At 46.2% G+C, this 21,970-nt stretch overlaps 1 protein-coding gene across 2 annotated transcripts; it reads right to left on the bottom strand.

Moving 5' to 3' along the window:
* Positions 1 to 336: 336 nt before the first annotated feature.
* Positions 337 to 19,899, bottom strand: LOC129388114 (uncharacterized). 2 transcript variants are annotated; one of them, XR_008615138.2, is made up of 3 exons: positions 18,816 to 19,306; positions 8,305 to 8,538; positions 337 to 3,132 (listed from the first exon to the last, which is right to left on the bottom strand). XR_008615138.2 is itself a non-coding variant. In XM_055078183.2 (3 exons), exons 1-3 carry the CDS (start codon positions 19,792 to 19,794, stop codon positions 2,880 to 2,882), a joined length of 690 nt encoding a protein of 229 aa, XP_054934158.1. In that variant the 5' UTR covers positions 19,795 to 19,899; the 3' UTR covers positions 337 to 2,879. The 2 variants fall into 2 exon arrangements, 1 of the variants encoding a protein (XP_054934158.1); XM_055078183.2 differs by lacking the exon at positions 18,816 to 19,306 and adding an exon at positions 19,592 to 19,899.
* Positions 19,900 to 21,970: the final 2,071 nt, after the last annotated feature.

Raw genomic sequence — 21,970 nt, 5'->3', positions numbered from 1 at the left:
TCGATAAGCCAGACATGCAATACAACCCCCGCGATGAGAAATGTGTATAATTTGTGTCCCTCCTAAGGTGTGGCAACACTGCGGAGCAGGATAAAAATTAAACCTTGTCACGATGACGTGACACCGGAAAATTTATATCATTTACAAAGATCTTGCCGGGCTTTCTACCCCAATATGAATCCCCTGAAAGAAGGAAAAAGAAAAAAGACTGGTCGTACATGTATAGTGCAATGTAATGGGCAATCTTTAAAGGCGCAGTGAATAACTGTTCAGGTCGCAGTTAAAATTTGTATGCTTTCTAGGCAGCACGTCGTGCAACAAACATGGCTCGCTGGCTTTTACACCAAAAATTTTATTGCACAAGACAAGGACAACGCAGAAAGCACATTCGAAACTGCTCAGAAAAGTCATGCGACACAGAACAATGCCATCCTTTTCTTCCACTTGATAAAATGAGCATGAGCAGAACTATGACGGCGGCTAACAACTGCACGGGCTCCAGGCCGACGTGAACGAAATTTCAGTGCTTCCAGTCACGTGACCCTGTTTAAGAATATCCCGCAAATGTGCCCCAACACACATTGTCAGGGGCGACTTAGGCAAACGAGTATCATAGTCTAACGTGGTGTCAAGAACGAGAAGAAAGCGGGTTAACTGAGGGGCCCGATTTTTATTAGTCATATCATGAGAAGCCAACAAACACTGACACCAAGGACAAAATAGGGGAAATTACTTGTTTAATAAATCAATAAAGAAACGATAAATTAATGGAAATTAAAGTGGATGAAAAAACCAACTTGCTGCAGGTGGGAACCGAACCCACAACCTTCGCATTGACCAGCTGCCAGTTGACCAGTTGCCTTCACCCAAAAGGGTCACGTTCTCGTGACGCCTGCAGCAAAAAGGACATTCCACGTACGCTGCCAAGGTCTGTGAGTGGTGGCGCTGGCTAACACTCTCAGGGTTCTGCTAGGACACTTAAATACCCAAGAAAGTGGATGGGGAAATGGTGCCGTGGTAGCTCAATTGGTAGAGCATCGCACGCGAAATGCGAAGGTTGTGGGTTCGGTTCCCACCTGCAAGTTGGTTTTTTCATCCACTTTAATTTACAGTAATTTATCGTTTCTTTATTTCATTTATTAAACAATTCCCCTATGTTGTCCTTGGTGTCAGTGTTTGTTGGCTTCTCATGTGGTGTCAAGAATTTTTAAAGATGTGCCTTTACGATCAATGAGACTACTGTGAGCGGGCAAATGAGACTATCTTTCACTTCTGCAGGATTTACACTCTAAAATGCGTTGCACCCTTTGAGGTATTAGCCCACCACACAACTTGGTTGAATTTCGCACCCTTTGGGATACCAAGCTATGCCACCCTTTATGGTGCAATTATGTACAGCAATAATCGTCGCCAATCTTGTGTGCAACACCTCACCCATTTTTTTTTGTTTTTCAACACAGCGTGCCTAGTACTTTTATCAGGAACATCACATGGCTTTAAGTGCTGTTTAGTGTTCCCAACAGAAAATAAACTGGTGCACTGTGAAAACATGCACGCAACAGTGATGACAACTATCGTAGAAAAAGAAAAATGTACATCTTTTTTAGAGTGCACCGCTTGAAGTGCGAGACCAAGAAATGCCTCAATAGATGTAACATCAAGATGGTGGATAACGCAAGGTATTCCACTAGTGCTTTGTCTGACACAGCCTTTGACCACACACCTAAGCCTCACATTTTAACATTTTAACAAAGTTAAAGTGCAGTACAGAAGCACCACATAGGCTGGGTAATGCGCAATCGACAGGCAGAATGGGCCTCGTATAGTTGCAAACTAGAGTAGAGGTGATGTCCCAAATGTGATGCTGAACCACTGCCACCAGTTTGTAACTTGCTGCTTAAAAAAAAAAAAAAGTTCAGCTTGATAATGCGAGTGGAAAAATGACGCATTCTTCCAGTACCTAATAAAATGTTGTGGAAGATCACACAATTTCAGAAATTCAATTGATACATTGCATTGAATTACTGCAAATAAAGGGAAGGAAGCAGGAAGGATACGTCCGCTCTAACTCAGTAAAATAACAGTTATGCAACTTTTTAAGATGTACCTCAGGAAGTTTAAAAAGATGAAAGTCTCTCAGTTCTGAGCTAAGTTTTACGTAACCCAGTTGTGCATTCGCAAGTTGCAAGTGAAAATGTAGTTTGCAGAATACAACGTTCTCAATGCCACAGTTCGCTCCACATGGCTAGAAATCATGGGACAAGCACCACATGGTCAAGAGCACAATTTTGTTGCCCTTTAGGGTGCAGACTTGACACAAACGGTTATCGTTATTTTATATATTTTTTTTCTTTTTTGTCAGCACTAAGCTTCCAATAATATTTCCTGCCTGAAACGCTACGGGACACTCGGAAACAAGCGAGGTTGTTGAAGAGATGGTACGAACGCGCAGCGTTACACAAGGAAAATGCGCACACAACAAATGGCCGCATATAGATTTTGGACCAAGACTACACCCTAAAAAGTGTAAAATGTTCAAGGGTGCATAGATGGCTGCGCCTCTGGTAGAGGATGTCACAAGCTCTCACAAGATTATGCCGATGAAACTACGCAAATGCGGAGAACTCATGTAAAGGTTTCAACATCAAAAAAAAAAAAAAAAGCATATTAACCAAACCTATGCAGTACCGAAGCAATTTATCATAGAAAACATTGGGATTTTTTACAGCGTCTGTTTGGAATGTACCCCGGCAGTGGCAGCTTGCGGGGCTCCTGATGCGCACAAATGTACTAGGCCACCGAGCATATGATAACAGGACAGTACAGTTTCATAGAAACAAGGTCACAGAAAACAAAAGCACTTGCACAGCCAACTAAACTCAACCAATATATTTAAAAGTGAATGCTGACAGTGTTGGCCAATCAACTGACACTGCGTCAGCTTGCTGGTTTCCAGCGTAACGCTGGAGCAAATAGTAGCCCACGAGCCCATTAACGAGTCCCTCAAAACTAATATTTTCACTATTCTCTGCAATAACTGAAAACATGATGGCCGTAAGGCTGTCGTGGTTGGCCACACCGAGCCTTCTCATTGTGTTGCTTGCTTGTTGACGATTCAATGCACCGAGTGACCTGCAAGATTAAGAGAAATATGAAGAACATCACTACTTAGTCTACTTCGCACATATTCCAGAATTGAGAGAAGTTTCACCAATGCTAAACACACGTGGGATAAGGACCAAGAGTGCCCACAACACAATGATTTCATGGGATGCATAGAATGTAGAAACAAAGAAGCATAATAGATTTATCTTTTCGTACAGATGAACAATCGAAATACGTCAGCGTGCACATTATCTTACAAAAGGTAATTTTTTCACGTGGCGCAAGACAGCGACAAGGCGTTTACAAACGTACATCCTAAATTTTTTACACAAGAGTCTTTATATTTAATTAGCACGTCTCCACCTGAGCATGAGTGCCATGAAACAGTGGGGTGCAAGAGCACGTAAAGCAATGACAAGACAGGTGGTCACTATTACGCCAATTGCGGTGCAGTGTTCCCAGAGGCAATCATTCGAACACCACGCTACTTAGCAGATTTAGCACTGCCATGTGTTTGGACATGCACCTGTTGCTGTTTATGGTGTGCCTATGCTGCACGTGCCCGAGTTTAGATAATAGGCCATGATATTTATGATAGTGATGTCATCGCAGAGATCATTACCTTGCTCTCAGGCAACGACTTACAATGGACATAACTGCCTCCTGTGTTTTTCCTTGGCATTAACACAGATTCCCACCCTTAAGTTTTCTAATTACATTGCATTCACTAAACAAAGAAACTGCATTTAGCATAAGAGTGCTACTCAAATCAGTTGCAGTTTTTCCAAAGAAGTACTGTCATTATACTTTGCTTTTATTCATGGTCTTATTATTTATGGTATTGCTCCCTAGTATACCTATCGTTGTCATCTTTCCTTTATTCAGCACATAAAAAGATGAGGCCACTCGCATTATAACCCAAAGCCATTTTTCCTGTAATGCCTCCTGACACTTACGTACAAACCAGATTCTAGAAGTTAGATTTGTTCAGCTATCATTTAGGAGTCTTATGCTTCGTATTACAAAAAAAATAAAAAAAAATATCAAGGCTATAAACAGGGATAAAGTGCCTCAGAAAGGCAGGCCAACATTTCGATAGGAGGACCTATCTTCGTCAAAGGCGGCCTCGTCAAACTCAGCATGTTAGTTTTAAAGGTTTTGTACAGTGACGTCACGTGCAGCTGTCGGTGGCGGCTGGTTGTAAAGGGAGACTTCAAAGAGAAAGAGCGCTGTCGCCTGATGTCTGTGGGCACGGTTCCCAAGACAGCGGGACAAGAGCAGGAGGGTGGGAAGGTGGGGAGAAAAGAAAAGAAGGCAAAGGAGAGGAAAAAAAAGGAAAAGAGGGGGGGGACACCAAGAGGGGGGAAAAAACAAGAAAAGAAAAAGACTGGCATGGGACAGTGTTGGGGAAGCGAGAGGTTAGGGAGCATACAGGGGTGTCGTTGGCGGCATGCTTCTGTGGGTTTAGAAAAGCCGGTCAGGCGGTCAGTGCGCCAGTAACAAAAAAGACCCAAAAGGACGTCAGTTGAAAGAGTGACTTTAGTAATTTAGCAGTATACACGTCGAGCAATTTAGAAGGCGTTAAAATGGCGACAAGGAGTCTGGGGTGCAATGCATGGGGTAACTGGAAGGCAGTGGCATGGTCTTTCAAGAGACCTTAGCCCCAGTATCTCAACGTAGGTGTTGAGGTACATATATAGGTACACTGTTTACATTTGTAAGAGTGCCGTCAGTAGCACGCTTTGTTTCCACAGACGACGTGCGCAGCTCTGGCGCGATATCGTAGCCATCATCTGCGCACAGCCCATCTAGCGCGGCACCATGCCTTTCTTCTCACGCTTTCGTTGCGGGGAAATCATGTCACCAGTGGCAGCGGTGAGAGAAAGAGAGAAACAGCTTTATTGATCCATAATGAAATAGAGCGCGTCAAGCACCTGATGGGGTGGCTCCCTCTTCACGGGTTCCATATCTTTCCAGGGCCACCTGGCCCCTGTGGATCAGACAGAGCTGGTCTTCCAGGGCGGGGCTGGATAGCAAGATCTGCCATCACTTATAAAGGGTGGGGATAGTAGGAGAGTTAGTTATGGCTATAGGTTGGGGGTGGTCTTTAGAGAAATTGCACTCTCCTATGACGTGCCGGAGGGTGCCTAGTGCATTGCAGTGAGGATATGTTCTCTTATCTTTCTGGGTATATTCTGTTCTGTAGGCAGGGGTGGGGAAATGATCCTGCCTGGATTTGCCTGTTTGTCCGGCTCTGTTCAAGGAGTGGTGGCGGTGTGGGCATGTCTTCCCCTGTGATACTTAACTATATATGTGCAACTGGGCTTCCCCTCGTCTCCACCTTGATGGCCCGGGAGTTGAGTGCTCGGACCTGCTGACGAGCACATTCATTGCCCTCAACTGAGGAGCGGGCCGGGGCCCAAGCTAGATCAATTGTTTGTTTAGGAGACATAGCTTTTCCAAGGATTTTCAGTGCTGCAAGAGACACCCAGCGAGATCTGTAGTTCTTGTGCGCAGCTTGTGAGTCGGTGACAATCTTGGTGATCGTTAGGTTGTAGGAGTGCAAGGGCTCTCGCCATTTCTTCTGCTTCCTCCAAAGATGGAGTGTTGATTGATGCGCAGGTGACCAGCTTGTCCAGCCCGGTGACCGCGACCGTTGCCCTCACAGAGCATTTGGGTAGAGAGGTGTCTGCGTATGAACAGTGACGTCTTTCTCCAGGATCCAGGTGATGACTCTTGCCTGGGTGTTGCATCATCTGGCGTGCCATGTGGGGTTCATATTGTGCGGTAGTGGTTTGCATTCCTGCTTCTCAGTCCACTTTTCAGGTAATTGGCCGTGGTGGGTGTAGTGTGATTCTTGCCATCCAATTTTGCGAAGGACACTGCTGCCACCTGGGTCTGGCTAAGACGGGCCCTTCGAATGGATAGGTGGGCTTTTACGAGCTCGGCTACTGTGTCGTGGACTGCCATTTGAAATAATTTTGTTGTGGATGTATTTATGGGTATACCTATGGCCTGCTTCGTGGCTTTCCTGATTATTGCATCAAGTTGTACGACATCCTTCTTGAAGAGTTGCATGTATGGCGCTGAGTAGACGATTCGTGAGATAACAAAGGCCTGAACGAGGTGCAAGACGTCCGATTCTTTCAGACCCCTCCGCCTCTTGGCCACTCGCGTGATCATGTTCAAGATCTGGTCTGACAGGAGCTTGATTTTTCTCATCATGGCCGTTGCCTTGCCATCTGCCTGGATCAGGAGGCCCAGGATCCGGAGTTGAGGTACCAGGAGGATCCGGATCCCTTCCAGAGTGATTCCTGTGTTTTCTGCTTGTTTCTCCGATGCACGTGGTCTGACAACGGTCAGCTCCGACTTTTGAGGCTAACTGCAAAGGCCACAGGTCATTGCATAGCTGTTGACCATGTAAGCCACCTTTTTGGGGCATGTCTTTCATCCAGCTACCCGACCCTGCCCTCGCAGTCCAGAAGGTGATGTCGTCGGCATGTAATGCATAGCCGAGGCCATCTGTTGATTCGAGAAGCTTAGGCAACGGCAGGAGAGCCATGTTAACAGGAGGGGGGAGAGGACCACACCTTGAGGCGTTCCTCTATCCCCCAGGGAGATTGGTTGGGATGTCTCCTCTCCTATTCTGATCCTGGCCGTTCGGTTGCCAAGAACGTCACAGATGTATTTGTACGTTCTCGCTCTGCAACCCGTTTCGCGTAGGTTGCAGAGGAGACTTTCATGTGTGATGTTATCAAAGACACGGTTAAGGTCCTAGTAGTGCTCATGGCACCTGCTTCGTTGCCTGCTTGATTACCAGCTCATTGAGTTGTACAAGAACATCCTAGGTGCCCACGTGTTGCCTAAAACCATACATTGTCTCTGGCATCTGGTCGGTGGCATCCAGATCCCCATGCAGGACGTGAGGGAAATCAGTCTCAGCGGCGACAACACCCAAGGGAGCATCACATCAAGCCTTACTCGTAGCCACTCGGAATCGCCCCTTGCAGGGAGCACGCTGGTACCATGAACTGACCTCAGCAGCTGACGCTGCAGACGAACCTAGCCTTCTCCACCTCACACCACCATGTCGTGGTCGCCGGCAACTCAGCACATGTGCACGCCATTTCCCCTCTGCTCCTTTTCCACTTTCCTCCTCATGCACTCTTCGTTAAAGGGGCTCTGAACCACCCCTTTGGCTTGGTGAAATAACAATCTGCAGGTTGCATGTACTGTTGTGAACATCTCAGCTGAAGTTTGCTGTCATACACGGTGCGTGGAGCTCTCAAAAGGATTGCGAACTAACCTTTCTCTCAAACGCTCTCATTTCAACAGAAGCCTGCCTCCTTACTCTCCTAAGCAAGCAGGGCTTACGTTTCATTTTGTAATAAAGCGGATTCTCATACTCGACTACTAAAGCCCCCTCTATACTGTTACCGAAAGGGTGAGCTGATGGAGGGGGTCTATCGACTGCTATTGGTAGCGGTGGTCAGCTACATAGCGTAGATATAGCAGCCGCTGTGGTGTGCCGCCGCAAGTTCACTGGCTAAACGCACTGCGGCTCGCTGAGGGCAACTGCGTTAAGCTTATGTTTAGCTCGTCGTAGATGCCAATGTCGGAAGTTGTGGCGTCTACATTAACATCCAAAATGAAATTTGAACTGTGCCCCACTGTGCCGCGGCCTTTGCAGTGCAAGGCATTGAAGAAGGAACCGCAGCACAGCGAAGGCCGTGTTTGATTCCCAATAAGTCCGCTTCTGCTGAACGCACTGAAGTACTTTTTGTGGCAAAGTATTTCTGAAATAGCCTATTTTCACATCGCATGCCTTTCTCCACTCTACTAATAAGTGGTTCAGGGCCCTTTTAATTTCACGCTGTGCTCCGTGTTCACTTTCATCTTTCGCTGTTTTCGTTCATTCGGTTACGCCAAGGAACGGGCATCTAAGAGTGTCACTCTAGAAGTTTGGAGACCCCCTTTGTGGAACATTAATTTCTATTACTATAGCAAATTGGGTGCATTTGGTTGAGAAAAGCGACGCATTTTCTGTATGGTCACATCTTTCTATGGAAAATTGCACCAAAATGTTTGTGCAGAATGGGTGATAAAAACATGCATCAGACACCACTGTTCTAACCCTGTCAGAGCTCCTTTTCCTTGCAAAAGAAAGGCAGATAAATTCATTTAGTCTCTCAAACTTACTCGGCAGCCTCCATCCACGTTTCCAGGCTCCTCCAGATGGACAAAAATGTATCTTCCTCAACCGTGGCTCTGCCTTCTGTGAAGAACCTCAACAATTTCACCACAGTTTTTTTACTCATTTTGCCCCAAGGGCCTTGACCAAGTACTTGCTTAAGATCCTTGGCGTTGATCCTCGCCTTGCCCATGGCCACAGCCCGAAACTGCTCCCGTATTAAGTGCTCCTCCATCTGCAGACTGAATTCAGGCCAGAATATAGACAACAATCCTAGTGTAAACAAGAAAGCATAGCACATCTACACTCACCACAGTAAAAGTGAAAATTTTACTTGGGTTGCTGCCTTGTGCTTTTGTAGTGACATGCAAAGTAAGAAACAACCTCGCAGGATCTTGAACATGGTAAGCAGACCTAACTATAGCACATGCGAAGCTGAAAGAAGCCTGAAAATTGAATGTCTACGCCGCAACTACAGTCATGCTTCCCAAGATGGATACTAGCCTTAACTGGAGGGAGCATTAGCTGAGCTACCAGCCGGCTTGCGGAGGTTTAGTCTAGAGTACAACTTACAAAATATGACTACTGGCTGTGGCCTTGGCTACATCAAGCTGGTAGGTAGATGTCTACTAGCTAGCTGTGTGCTTCCTGAGATTACCTTTTCAAATCAGGCATTGAGATTCTCGAGACTTTTCTTAAAGTCCCTTAATTGCTTCCTCGCATCATGTTTGAGCTTCGCTTTATATTCGTCAATGTCGTTCTAGAGTTCATATTTTAAATCTGCACTATGAGGACACTGCTAAATTGCAACAAATAAAAATGGCACTTCTTGGCAGCAGCAAAGCTAGACCTAGAGCAGCATGACTGAAGCAAAGCTTCAGAAGTAACTGACATGTGTCTGTAGAAAAGCAGAGGCAAAAAGTGTCCATAAGTCGTGGCTACCCTGCTGCTGCCAAGTGCCCAACGTGTGAAAAAAATTGACAGTACCTCGAACCCGCAACCTTTATTGGTAGCACCAACACAAGGTGGTACCATGAATTCTGGTGCCATAATGCAGGACATTGGATTTTTCAACCCATGAGCCATCTAAGGCTTTTGTCTCAACTCTACGGCGGCCAAGGCTTATTATTAGGCCTAACAGTAGATTTGGCTTATGTGGGCACTTATACAGGGTCCTGAATATTTAGCTGCGCGTGTTGAAAGAAAATATTTAACACTCACCACTGCACTGTTCTTGCTCAAATTTTGCAGAATGATCGCATTTTGGCGTCAACTTCGTTTAGCATAACACCTGGCACAATTAGTCACCTGCTTTTTAAGACAAAAATGAGAAGCTGTTTTCGTGTATGGTAAAAATGGCATCTGAAAAGCCAGCCCTGGCACAGACTTGTGTCGCAACCTGCCGTCATCTGCAGAAAGCAGCGTTTCAGGGAGGGCTGCCGCATGTTGCGCACTCCTGGAACAGGCAGCTGCCCTCCCTGAAAACTGCTTTCTGCAGATGATGACAGGACGTGACACAATATTATGCTTGCACCATTGTGGCAGCAGCTTGCATCCCCATAAGTGCCAAGTGTTATACTAGACGAAGTAGACACCAAAATGCGACCGTTCAGCAAAATTTGAGCAAGAACAGTGCAGTGGTAAGCACAAAATCTTTTTTTGAACACGTGCAGCCAAATGTTCAGGAGGACCCTTAATTTATTTTCCTTCTTGTTACTAAGGAGGAAGCTCGGGTTAAAGGCCTCTGCTCCCCAGTGCAGTTTGACAACGTGCAACACATAGCTGAATATATAACATTATTAGCATAAAAATTTCAGAAGCACTTGCAAGTTTCTCATAGAAGTGGATAAACACACAACAGAAAAAAACGGCACTGTACAAAACAAGTTAGACTCAATTAAATATTGTTTGTTTCTAAATACACTCAACGGTGGTGGTCCAGCCAGTTTAGGATTTGGAGCAATTCTTGGAGCAGGAAAACTGTCGTTCTATAGCAATTTAGGAGCAGCTACACCAACATTTTAGAGCAGTTCTGGAGCAGTAAAATTCATATTTTTGGAACACATGGCGTAGTACAGCAGTAGTCTGTAGCCATTTGGCGAAGCTTGTTATCATTGTGCAATCAGCTTGTGCTGCTCAACAGTGAAGCCAACACAAAGCCGACAGAGGTATAAAATCAAACATGCTAGAACAATTTGCGGCGTCAAAAGTGATAGTAAATGTCTCGCGTGCATTCCAAATGACCGATGTGCTTTGATATGCTTTACCGCACTAGACAAAATGTGTATTATGCCCAATAACAATGCTACAAGCTCGACAAGAGACTGTGTCTATGGCCAGTGCAAAGATGATATGCCTCTGTACGGTGTGTCGCAAAGGTGGTGATGGCGGTGGAGAACAATGTTCGTACCATCCCGTACACTCATTTTTTGCTGTGAGGCGGGTTGTCGGCTTCCCATGTGTTGTGCGGCCTCTGCGAATAGATACCAGTCGATGCGGCGTAAAACCAAACTTTTGTCGCTGATACCCGACCAACCTTTCGAAGTACTACCAATTGGATCCAACGGGCAAGGCAGTGTGCCATGGTGAAAACTAGCTGTTGGCCAATCTGACCAGCAAGCCTTCCACGCTTGCCGCTAACTAATACGTTTGTATGAGTGGCTAACCGGCGATCAGTTCGAAGATCATACATATGTGTTTTCGACAACAGTCAGAGCCGGCAACCACTGCAATCACACATAGATGTTTGCAGATTGACAGAAAGTTCCAAACTGCATGTGCAGACGCATGAATCTGCGTGTATGAACACACATATGCGATACAATCTGCGTACCTCCCAGTGGCTAATTGGGCCTATACCTTCATACATAAGTGCTGCTTTCATTGCCGTTTCCGTGTCAGATATACGAATTGTTTTGATTGGAGTTAATGACCCGGACGACCCTAGTACCAAGACAGGCATGCCTCACCATCAGATGGCGGTTTTGCCACAGAAACACTTAAAAATTAAGTTTTCTTTTGTCCTGAAATCAACTAATCGCCGTGGTAATGCTGCATGCAATGCATCGACCTCGGTTGAGTATTTCGCCAAATAAGTGAAATATAGAGTACTAGTAGATAATAAAGTGGACAAAATTGCTGAAAGCTCTCTCATTTCATACATAACTTAAGCACTTTATTTTAGCTTCCTCCGGCTTTCCTTTTGAGTGTAGCATATGTCGTATTTTTAACTGTTTCTTTACGTCTCCTGCATTTTTTTTCTAAAAAAACTCTTGTAGTTTCTCTTATTATTGACTAATCCGAAGCCTTGTTATTGTTTATGCATTGTACTCCTATTTTTGTTTCATCTACGCCTTGTCTCCTAAAAACTTTATCATAAATTTTACATGTTGTCATTACTGTTTCTACTGTTAATTCTTGTCATCATGCATAGGGGGTCCCATTTCAGTTTCTAACTATGGGACCTCCTTTCTACCCTTCTCATGTAATTATCCCTGTTTTTGTCCAACTGATTCTGATTCTGAGTTGAAAAATGAATCATTTTAATGTTCACAAATCAATTCATACAGTTGAGTACAGCCAATGTCCAATTTTCTGACTCCCAAGGGGCCGCAAAAATGTCCAAATCCATGCCTTTTATGGCCCCCAAGGGCTCAAATCGCCACAAGCACATCCAAAATAGCTCTGAAGGCCTGCCAGTATACTTATCAGGCGTGTCTGTGCTCGTACTGTAAAAGGAGACGGTGGGTGCATGCATGTATAATTAAGGAATGCATATTGTGCACGAGAATAAAAATGGGTTGGAGCGCATACAGCAGACATTGTCAGATCCAGACTGGAAGCCTACCATTATCATTGAAAAGAATGGTGTACGATCAGTGCATTTTACCTGTGCTAGGATATGGGGCAGAAACCTGGAGGCTGACAAAGAAGCTTGAGAACAAGTTAAGGACCATGCAAAGAGCGAAGGAACGAAGAATGTTAGACATAACGTTAAGAGACAGAAAGAGAGCGATGTGGATCAGAGAGCAAATGGGGATGGCTAATATTCTAATTGACAATAAGAGAAAGAAATGGAGCTGGGCAGGTCATGTAATGTAGGTTAGATAACTGGTAAACCATTTGGGTTACAGAATGGGTGCCAAGAGAAGGGAAGCTCAGTCGAGTATGGCAGAAATCCAGGTGGAGCGATGAAATTAGAAAATTTGCAGGCATTAGTTGGAATCGGTTGGCACGGGACAGGGGTCATCGGAGATCACAGGGAGAGGCCTTCGTCCTGCAGCGGTGAGGAGGGAATAACTTTATTGTCTGTCCTGCGAGTTGGTGGGCAGGGCCAAAGGCCCCGCCTAGGCGACGGCCTAGAGTTCGTGGGTCCTGGAGGCATCCTCGGCATGCTGGACGGCCCATAGTTGATCATCGAGGGCGGGGCTGAGCAGTGCAGCTTTCCAGCACATGCGAAGGTTGTTGCTAGAGGCTGCATTTTTGTTATTCTAACACATCGCTTGGCATTGCCATAATATATGCTCCAGAGTGGCTCTGGATTTACATTTGTTGTATTTAACCGGATATATGATGTGCGAGAGCGCAGGATTCGGATACGTCCCAGTATGTAACTGACGCCATGTGACAGACTGCTTTCTGTCGATTTTGGGTGAGGTCGCAGGAATATGCCCCTCTGTAACCTATAGTGTTTTGTGATGTCATATGTGGTCAATCTGTTCTCCCCACTCCCACTCACCTACCGCACCATCACGTTCGGAGGGTGCCGGGGTGTCACTTGCGACCACGGCTCGGTCCATAATCTCTCGAGGTGCATTGCGTGGCACCTTGCTGTTGCCGTCCATTGCGAGGGCATGAGCGGGTGTCCATGTAACATATATCTTTCTTTTGCTATCTTGACCTCCTTCAAGAAGAATGCGTAGTGCCTCCGGGGCAATTCGGCTATTGGCAAAGTTTCTTATTGCCATGTGAGAGTCGCTGACTATCACGGTTATGTTAGTGTGAGCTACTGCGAGCACTATGGCTACTTCTGCTGTGTTGTTACTTGTGGTGCGTATGGTCGCACACATCTTGCAATTTTTCTTGCTACCGATAATGGCTGCCGTAAAACCCCCGCCTGCGAATGTATCGAGCCGCGTCTACGAAGACTGCGTCCTTGGCGCTGCCGAATTTCTTCTGTATCTGCTTCGCTGTTTTCTTGTCTGCCCTTATTGTGGTCCTAGTGCATGTTCTTTGGTATGGGGGGTATTACCATTGTTTCCTTCATTTCTCTTGGGATGTCAACTTTGACACCATGCTGTGTATGGTAACCTATGCCTAGTCTCTCTAGGATGTGTCTGCCTGCTCTAGTCTTACAGAGGCATTCGTATTGTGCCATACATTGCGCTTCTATGAGCTCGTCTATCATGTTGTGTAGGCCTAATTGTAGCAACTTGTCCATGTTGGTGCTGATCGGTAGCCCTATGGCTAGTTTGTATATTTTCCAAATGAGCCATTCTAGATCTTTTCCACGACCTGCCATTTCAAGTAGGGCGTTACGTATACTATTCTACTTATGACGAAGACCTGTATTAACCCAATCATGCTTTCCTCTCTCACCCCACTGTGTTTGTTTGCAATCCTTTTGATTAGTCACATGATTAGCCCTACAGTTCCCTCCAGTCTTCTGAGGGCTTCCCCGTTGTTGCCCTTGACTTCGATGAGGAGCCCCAATACCCTGATCTTGTCGACCTAGGCTATGGGTTTCCCATCAGCTGTCTTTAACTGTATCTCCTCTCTATAAGTGAGAGCTTTCCAGTAGTTGCCTGGTTCTTGACCTCTGCAAGTCGGCCTGTACAGCAAAAGCTGCGATTTCTCTACCAAGCAGGTTAGCACTGTCCCCTCTAGATATCGTTCGACTGTTTCGACCGCTGTTTGAAACGTTTGTTCTGATTAGCCCATCACTTCCATTTCTCACCCATAGGGTGATGTCGTCTGCATATAAGGTATGATTGAGTCCATCAATTTCTCGTAGCTTGGCTGGCAGCCTGATTAGTGCCAGATTGAATTGCATCGATGATAATACCGAGCGCTGTGGCGTACCTGTGTTGCCTATCTCGATCTCCTCCAAAACTAGGTCCGCTATCGTGATCTCTGCCTTCCTGCCCATTAGGAAACTGCGTATGTAATTGTACATCCATTTTCCCAGTCCTAGTTCTCCTACTCCATCTAGTATCATTGCATATGTTACGTTATCGAAGGCCTCTTTTAGGTCCAACCCTAGAATTGCCTTTGTCAATCTGCCTGGATCCTCTATGATCTGAGGTTTTAGTTGTAACATAGCGTCCTGCGCCGAGAGGTTTCTGCTGAATCCTATTATTGTGGGTGGGTGCACGTCCCAGTCCTCGAGGTAGGTGGTTAACCTTGCTAGGACCATATGCTCCACGAGTTTCCCCATGCAAGAAGTGAGAAATATAGGTTTCAAGTTCTCAATCTGCAGTCGCTTGCCCGGTTTAGGTATCAACACGACTTGTGCGGTCTTCCATTGCTGCAGAATCTGCCCTGCCTCCCAGCATTTATTAATGTCTTCTGTTAACTTAGTTATAGACACATCTTCCAAATTCCTTAGCGTTTTGCTCGTCATCCCGTCTAGTACAGGTGCCAACTTAATATTGAGTTTCTGTAGGGCTGCCCTAACCTCTGACTCGCCAATTTCATTGTCTAATTTGTCATTTGCCTGCCCTGTGTAGTCAGGGCGTTTGATGGGCATCACTTGCGAGATGTATCTTTTCTCGATTTCCTTGAGGAAGTCCTCTTCTGTCCCTTGGTATGCTTCTATTAGCCAATTTATATTTTGCCTATGTCCCGTCTGGGTCTAACAAATATCGAAGCATGTTCCACGGTTTTGCCACTCCTACCTGACTGTCCATGTCGTTGCATTTTCCTCCCACTGTTTTCTGCATAGCTGCTAGGCATACTGTTCTATGTCCCTGTTCAATTTGGCTATCCTTCTACGTACTGTCTGGTCATGTTTGTTTCTTTTTATTGCCGTTTCAGCCCTGCCTTAGCTTCCCACATGTGTAGAAGCTTGTCTACATTCTCTAACTGTGCCTCCAGTGGGGCCGTTTTCGTAGCTGCAGCGGTGAGCGCAAAATCTTTTTTTAAGCATAGACTGATGATGATGACTGTGTCCCTTGACAATTGATTCTTCCCATTCTTAATATGCTTCACCGCATAACGCTACTGTATTGGAAAGCTGACTTTCAGGGATCTGCATTATTCAACGTGTCATGCTTTCGGAGCTTCGAAGCCACTGGCGAGAATTACAAAAGTGGAGTTGGCACCATTGCTAACAGCTGCGAATTGTTTTAATGAAAAATGCGGTACCGAACAAGAAGACTTAGCCTAGACTTGAGGAGGGAATGGAAGAAACTGGTACATAAGAAGCCGATCAATGAGTTAGCGGTAAGAGGGAAAATAGAGGAATTCCGGATCAAGCTACAGAACAGATATTCGGCTTTAACTCAGGAAGAGGACCTTAGTGTTGAAGCAGTGAACGACAATCTTACGGGCATCATTAAGGAGTGTGCAATAGAAGTCAGTGGTAACTCCGTTAGACAGGATACCAGTAAGCTATCGCAGGAGACGAAAGATCTGATCAAGAAACACCGAGAATGCACTGAGAATAGAACTGACAAAACTTTCTAAGTTAATCAACAAGCATAAGATAGCTGACATAAGGAAGTATAATATGGATAGAATTGAGCATGCTTTCTGGAATGGAGGAAGCCTTAAAACGGAATGCACCGAGAATAGAACTGACAAAACTTTCTAAGTTAATCAACAAGCGTAAGATAGCTGACATAAGGAAGTATAATATGGATAGAATTGAGCGTGCTTTCAGGAACGGAGGAAGCTTTAAAGCAGTGAAGAAGAAACTAGGAATAGGCAAGAATCAGATGTATGCGTTAAGGGACAAAGCCGGCAGTATCATCCCTAGTATGGATAAGATAGTTCAAGTGGCTGAGGAGTTCTATAGAGATTTATACAGTAACAATGGCACCCACGAAGATAACGGAAGAGGGAATAGTCTATAAGAATTTGACATCCCACAAGTAACGCAGGTTACAGCAGATTTGTTGAAGGATGGTGGGCAGATTGTTCTAAAAAACTGGCCATCCTGTATATGCAATAACGCCAACATAATCTTAATCCATAAGAAAGTGGACGCCAAAGACTTGAAAAATTTAGACTGATCAGCTTACTGTCCGTTGGCTACAAAGTATTTACTAAGGTAATCGCAACTAGAATACGGAACACCTTAGACTTCTGTCAACCAAAGAACCAGGCAGGATTCCGTAAGGTCTGCTCAACAATAAACCATATTCACACTATCAATCAGGTGATCGAAAAATGTGTGGAATATAACCAACCCTTATATATAGCTTTCATTGATTACGAGAAAGCGTTTGATTCAATCAAAACCTTAGCAGTCATGGAGGCATTACGGAATCAGGGTGTAGACGAGCCGTGTGTAAAAATACTGACATATATCTATAGCGGCTCCACAGCCACCGTAGTCCTCCATAAAGAAAGCAACAAAATCCCAATAAAGAAAGGCATCAGGCAGGGAGATACGATCTCTCCAATGCTATTCACAGCGTGTTTACAGGAAGTGTTCAGAGACCTGGATTGGGAAGAATTGGGGATAAGAGTTAATGAAGAATACCTTAGTAACATGCGATTTGCTGACGATAGTGCCTTGCTTAGTAACTCAGGGAACCAATTGCAATGCATACGCACTGACTTGGAGAGGCAAAGCAGAAAGGTGGGCCTAAAAACTAATCTGCAGGAAACTAAAGTAACGTTTGTCTCGGAGGAGAACAGCAGTTTACGATAGGTAGCAAGGCACTGGAAGTGGTAAGGGAATACATCTACTTAGGACAGGTAGTAACTGCAGAACTGGATCATGAGACTGGAATAATCAGAAGAATAAGAATGGGCTGGGGTGCATTTGGCAGGCATTCTCAGATCATGAACAGCAGGTTGCCATTATCCCTCAAGAGAAAAGTGTATAACAGCTGTGCCTTACCACTACTCACGTACGGGGCACAAACCTGGAGGCTTACGAAAAGGGTTCTACTTAAATTGAGGACAACGCAATGAGCTGTGGAAAGAAGCATGATGGGTGTAACGTTAAGGGATAAGAAAAGAGCAGATTGTTTGAGGGAACAAACACGAGTTAATGACATCTTAGTTGAAATCAAGGAAAATAAATGGGCATGGGCAGGACATGTAATGAGGAGGGAAGATAACCGATGGTCATTAAGGGTTACGGACTGGATTCCAAGGGAAGCGTAGCGGGGGCGGCAGAAAGTTAGGTGGGCGGAGATTAGGAAGTTTGCAGGAACAACATGGCCACAATTAGTACATGACCGGGGTAGTTGGAGATGTATGGGAGAGGCCTTTGCCCTGCAGTGGGCATAACCAAGATGATGCTGATGATGAACAAGAAGCTTGGTGGCGAACGTCAAGTGGCTAGGCCTAGTGTTGCCGCATTGGTGGCTACGGCTGCCAGTGGATCTGCGTACAAGAGCACCTGTTCGAAACGGCGAGAAAATCAAAATGGCAGAGGTGGTGGCCTCAATGCCGTTTCGGACCTGCGGTCATGGCAAAGTCCAGAAAACGAAAAGGCGAAGGGTTTTTGCATCCGAATGCTCATACGTTCTTATACAGTGACTCTATATGGTACCGCGAAAGGCGTCCGAATTATTGGGCATTTCTGAAAAATTGGGCGACCAATAACGGTGGAGCCGACGTATGCAGAAATACTCAACCACTACAGAGGAAGGAGACTTAAATACCCCCCGCCCCACGCATCGCTCACACAACACGAGGCAGTCAGCTGGCGAAGACTGCAAGCAGGCACATTCTTCAAGCTGCACACACTACACAATATGTTCCCTACCCAGTACAGGGATACATGTCCGTGGTGCGGGGCAACCCCCACGTTATACCACATCACGTGGGAATGCAAGCGTAATTTCGCATTCCATAACGTAAGTAACCCAAGTGCGGAACAATGGGAGGGTCTGCTCACCAGCAGCGAGCTCGCAGCCCAACGGGCAATTGTGCAGCACGCCTGCGAGGCAGCAAGACTTAGCGGTGCCCTGGAATAGGGGCGCCCACCTTGTGAAGCGGCCAGGACGTAAGACATGAAGACACCGGCCCACCGCCAATCTCTCCGAGATATATAGCAGTAAAGTTTTTCCATTCCATTCCATTGGGCGACCGGAAAATCGGTCGTTGACTTTGTACATACCGCCCTTTGCTGTAGCTGTTCTTGACAAAACCACACACCAGTGGTGCCAACCGTGGAGATACAAACGAACTTTAACAACCGAATACGACTAAAAAATGATGCCGCACCTCAACATCGCGCTCGAGGGCACGACATAGAATAAAGAACCAAATTTAGAGAAGGGAAACTGTACCTTTCGCAGTGGTTCGAAAATAAGCAGCGGCAGTGCATGGAACTTACCTAGGTGGACGCCAGAAGGCGCTGCAAGAACAGGAAGCGGAAATGCAGCTTTTTTTTTTTTTAGAGCAATATTCAATATGGCCGCCTTTGCCGGCCGTGTGCCTGGAGAAATTTGTGTATATCCCAATAAAAGGGCCACATTATCTGGCCATAGCCCGTGCCCTTTTTTTTTTATTGATGTATCTGCAACAGAAATAAAGCAAAGCCACGTTTCAACAGCATTGTCGGTTATCAAGTTCATATTTTGTGCCATAGGTTCATAGAACACCCGAATAGCAGTAGCAGTACAATACAGGTACAGCACACGCTCTGAAGGTCAACGTAGCAAAAAGATGTCGTTGCTTGAAATTAGCTGTTCCCTGACGCGCACCGAGATACTCGCTTAGAAATGTTCTTTTTATTTTGCTATTTGGAAATGAAAGTCGTCGCAGCACGAAAATACCAGTCACACAGGGCACTTTCAATCTCGAGCGGACACGATCCAGAACGCGTCCCGAAGGACTGGTGTATCACATTTCGGAGCGTCCCCATCAGCGGATTGTTGTACGCCTGCTGGTCCAGTATGCTAAAAGCTACACAATGCGTCCGATGAAGGTATGCGCTGCGTGAAAGAAAAGAAGTGCGCCGCGTCTATTAGCTCTTTCGACAACGCCAAGTGACTATACTAGCGTCCGCTCTAGAAAACAACATGCGACGCTACTTCGCCCGATATATTCCCGTTATTTCTTTCTTATTTAACGAACATGCACAGCGTCAAAAATAAAAATCGTACTTGCCTGTATTTGTTTCCCAGGTTTTCAATCTTTGTTTTTGTTTCCTTCAGACTCTTTTCGATGCCGGCTTTAAAAAGTTCTTCCACAATGTGCGCGTACACTTTACGATTCCTTTTGGCACGACGCAGGTCATTTAGGTTGTCCTCCCAAACTCTAATTTGCGTAAACGTTTCCGCTTGGCTCCAATGTGCCCGTCCCGCTGCCATTGCTCGTCCCGCTGCTCGTGATGCCTGCTTGAACGAAACGTGCAACGAGGCGCCCGACTGTTTGCAATATGGCCGACGAGCAGAGAACACACAACAGCGCAATGCGCACGACACGCAAGACGCTAAAGTCCCTTGATAATTTGAAAGTAGCGACACTCTTTGAACTCTGACGCCACCGCGTGACCTCCTCGCCTCCTCCTCGCCCCTTGCGCGTTCCCCCGCGGCAACCAGTTTTGCCCCCGTTTTTCTGCACGACAATTGGTCTCCCTGCGATTGGTCTCCCGATTGGTCTCCCTGCCAGTAGCTTTAGCTAGCTGTATCGGTAAGGTGATGGAACGGATGGTGCTCACTAGATTAGAATGGTTCATGGAAAAGAATGAGCTTTATCCTGAAATGATGACCGGAATTAGGCGTGGCCGGTCTGCAATAGATGGGGTCATTGATCTCGTGTCCACGATCGAACACGAAAAAAAGCGACACCGACTTGTAGGAGCAGTTTTCTTAGACATAAAAGGAACTTATGACAATGTACTGCACGAAGCCATTCTTGATGCCCTCAGTAATTTAGGCATCGGCGGCCGTTTCTACATGTGGATTGATAATTACCTAGATGGTCGTACAGTCTTCATGTCCACGAATGATGGCGAAACGACAAGACACGCTGTGGTCCGTGGAGTGCCTCAAGGAGTTCTCAGCCCGACTCTTTTCAATGTTGCCCTTATTGGCCTTGCGGAAATAATTCCTGATACAGTACGCATCAGTACATACGCAGACGACATATGCATATGGACGCTGTTCGATCTGTTGTCACCTCAGCTCTGTAATTTTCCCTAAGTTTTGCTATTCATTGAGTGAGTTATTTATATCCTGGGAAGACGGCCGCATCTTTAAGGCGGTACTGTCCCTATGGAAAGGGTACGGCTGCTCCGGCGCCGACATCTTTAAAGGGACAGCGCCATCCGAAGGAAGCCAGCGTGGCGGAGGCGGCCATGGCCTCGCAAGGCGTGGAGCTGCCAGTCATCAGGGACGATCAGCAGTCCAGTACGTCATTATCGCTCAGTGGGGACGACTCCACTATCGTCGGCCCTGACGAGGAAGTGGCTGATATGGCGGAAGTGGACAGCGACGGCTTCAAGGTGGTGAGTCATCGGAAGCAAAGAACGGTCGGAATCCCAGTGATAGTTTTACCAACAGAGAAAGGTGCTGATTTTAGAGAGCAGAACCCTATCAGGCTCTTCGAAGCCATTAAAGTGCTGCTGGGATCTGCTCCGATTCGCAGTCGCTTCACTACGCAAGGTGCTCTTCATCTAGATATCGCAACGGAAGAGCAAGTTGACGTTCTTCTCCGGTGCTCTCAGCTTTGTGACATAAGAGTTAAAGCCCGGTTGCCCCACTCCTACATGACGAACACATGTGTTATTAGGGGAGTACCAGTGTGGTATTCAGAAAGCGACCTTCTTGACTACTTGAAACCGCAAGGTGTATTGCACGTGAAACGTTTGATGCGCCGGGTGGAAACTCAAGAAAAAGAATGGGCAGCGAAGCCTACTACCTCTGTTGTGCTAACGTTTGCTCCCAACACCGAGCGCCCAGAGAAAATTAACCTCGGTTTCACCAAGCATGCAGTCAAAGAATTCGTTGAAACTCCTCCCCGATGCTTTAAGTGCCAACGCTTTGGGCATGTAGCCAAAGTTTGCATCAAAGATCAACGTTGCAAACGATGTGGTGGCGCCCACGATTACAAAGCCTGCAAGGCAGATTTTGCTTGCGCTAATTGTGGGGGCGACCATCCAGCGAGTTTCGGTGGCTGCCCCTTCCGTGTAAGCGCCTTACACCGTCGAGTGTCCTTCATTAGTGGTCCCAAACCACGACCTACTGAGAAGCCGACACCTGGAAGTGACAAGTTCCCTGCGTTAGAGTCGGAAGTTGAGTTCCCTGCGTTAGAGTCGGAAGTTCGTGGCTTGGTAACAAGCGACGTCAGTGAGCGACCTGACCCTAGCAAGACGGCAAAGTCCTCTGTGAGTGAGTCGGTTGTTCGATCTGCTTCAACCAAAACTGTCCAAGTTCCTCAGCGACCAGATCACAACCAGACTCGAAGACAAGGAGGACATTCCCTTGCCTCAAAAGAGACGAAGAAACCAGCTGCAGCGACGAAGAGTGAGTCCCAGTCCGCACC

This window comes from Dermacentor andersoni, chromosome 10 (assembly GCF_023375885.2).
Source record: "Dermacentor andersoni chromosome 10, qqDerAnde1_hic_scaffold, whole genome shotgun sequence".
NCBI classification, from domain to species: Eukaryota; Metazoa; Arthropoda; class Arachnida; order Ixodida; family Ixodidae; genus Dermacentor; species Dermacentor andersoni.
Note: the sequence above shows the minus strand (reverse complement) of the source record. Positions and strands in the feature narration are given on the sequence as shown.

Excerpts from the sequence above, each read along its gene's own strand:
- LOC129388114 (XM_055078183.2), bottom strand. The coding sequence starts at position 19,794 with ATGGCAGCGGGACGGGCACATTGGAGCCAAGCGGAAACGTTTACGCAA. Across the intron at positions 8,539-19,591 it reads AACCTGGGAAACAAATACAG|TCTGCAGATGGAGGAGCACT; the intron begins GCAAGTACGATT and ends GCCTGAATTCAG. Across the intron at positions 3,133-8,304 it reads ACGTGGATGGAGGCTGCCGA|GTCACTCGGTGCATTGAATC; the intron begins GTAAGTTTGAGA and ends TTAATCTTGCAG.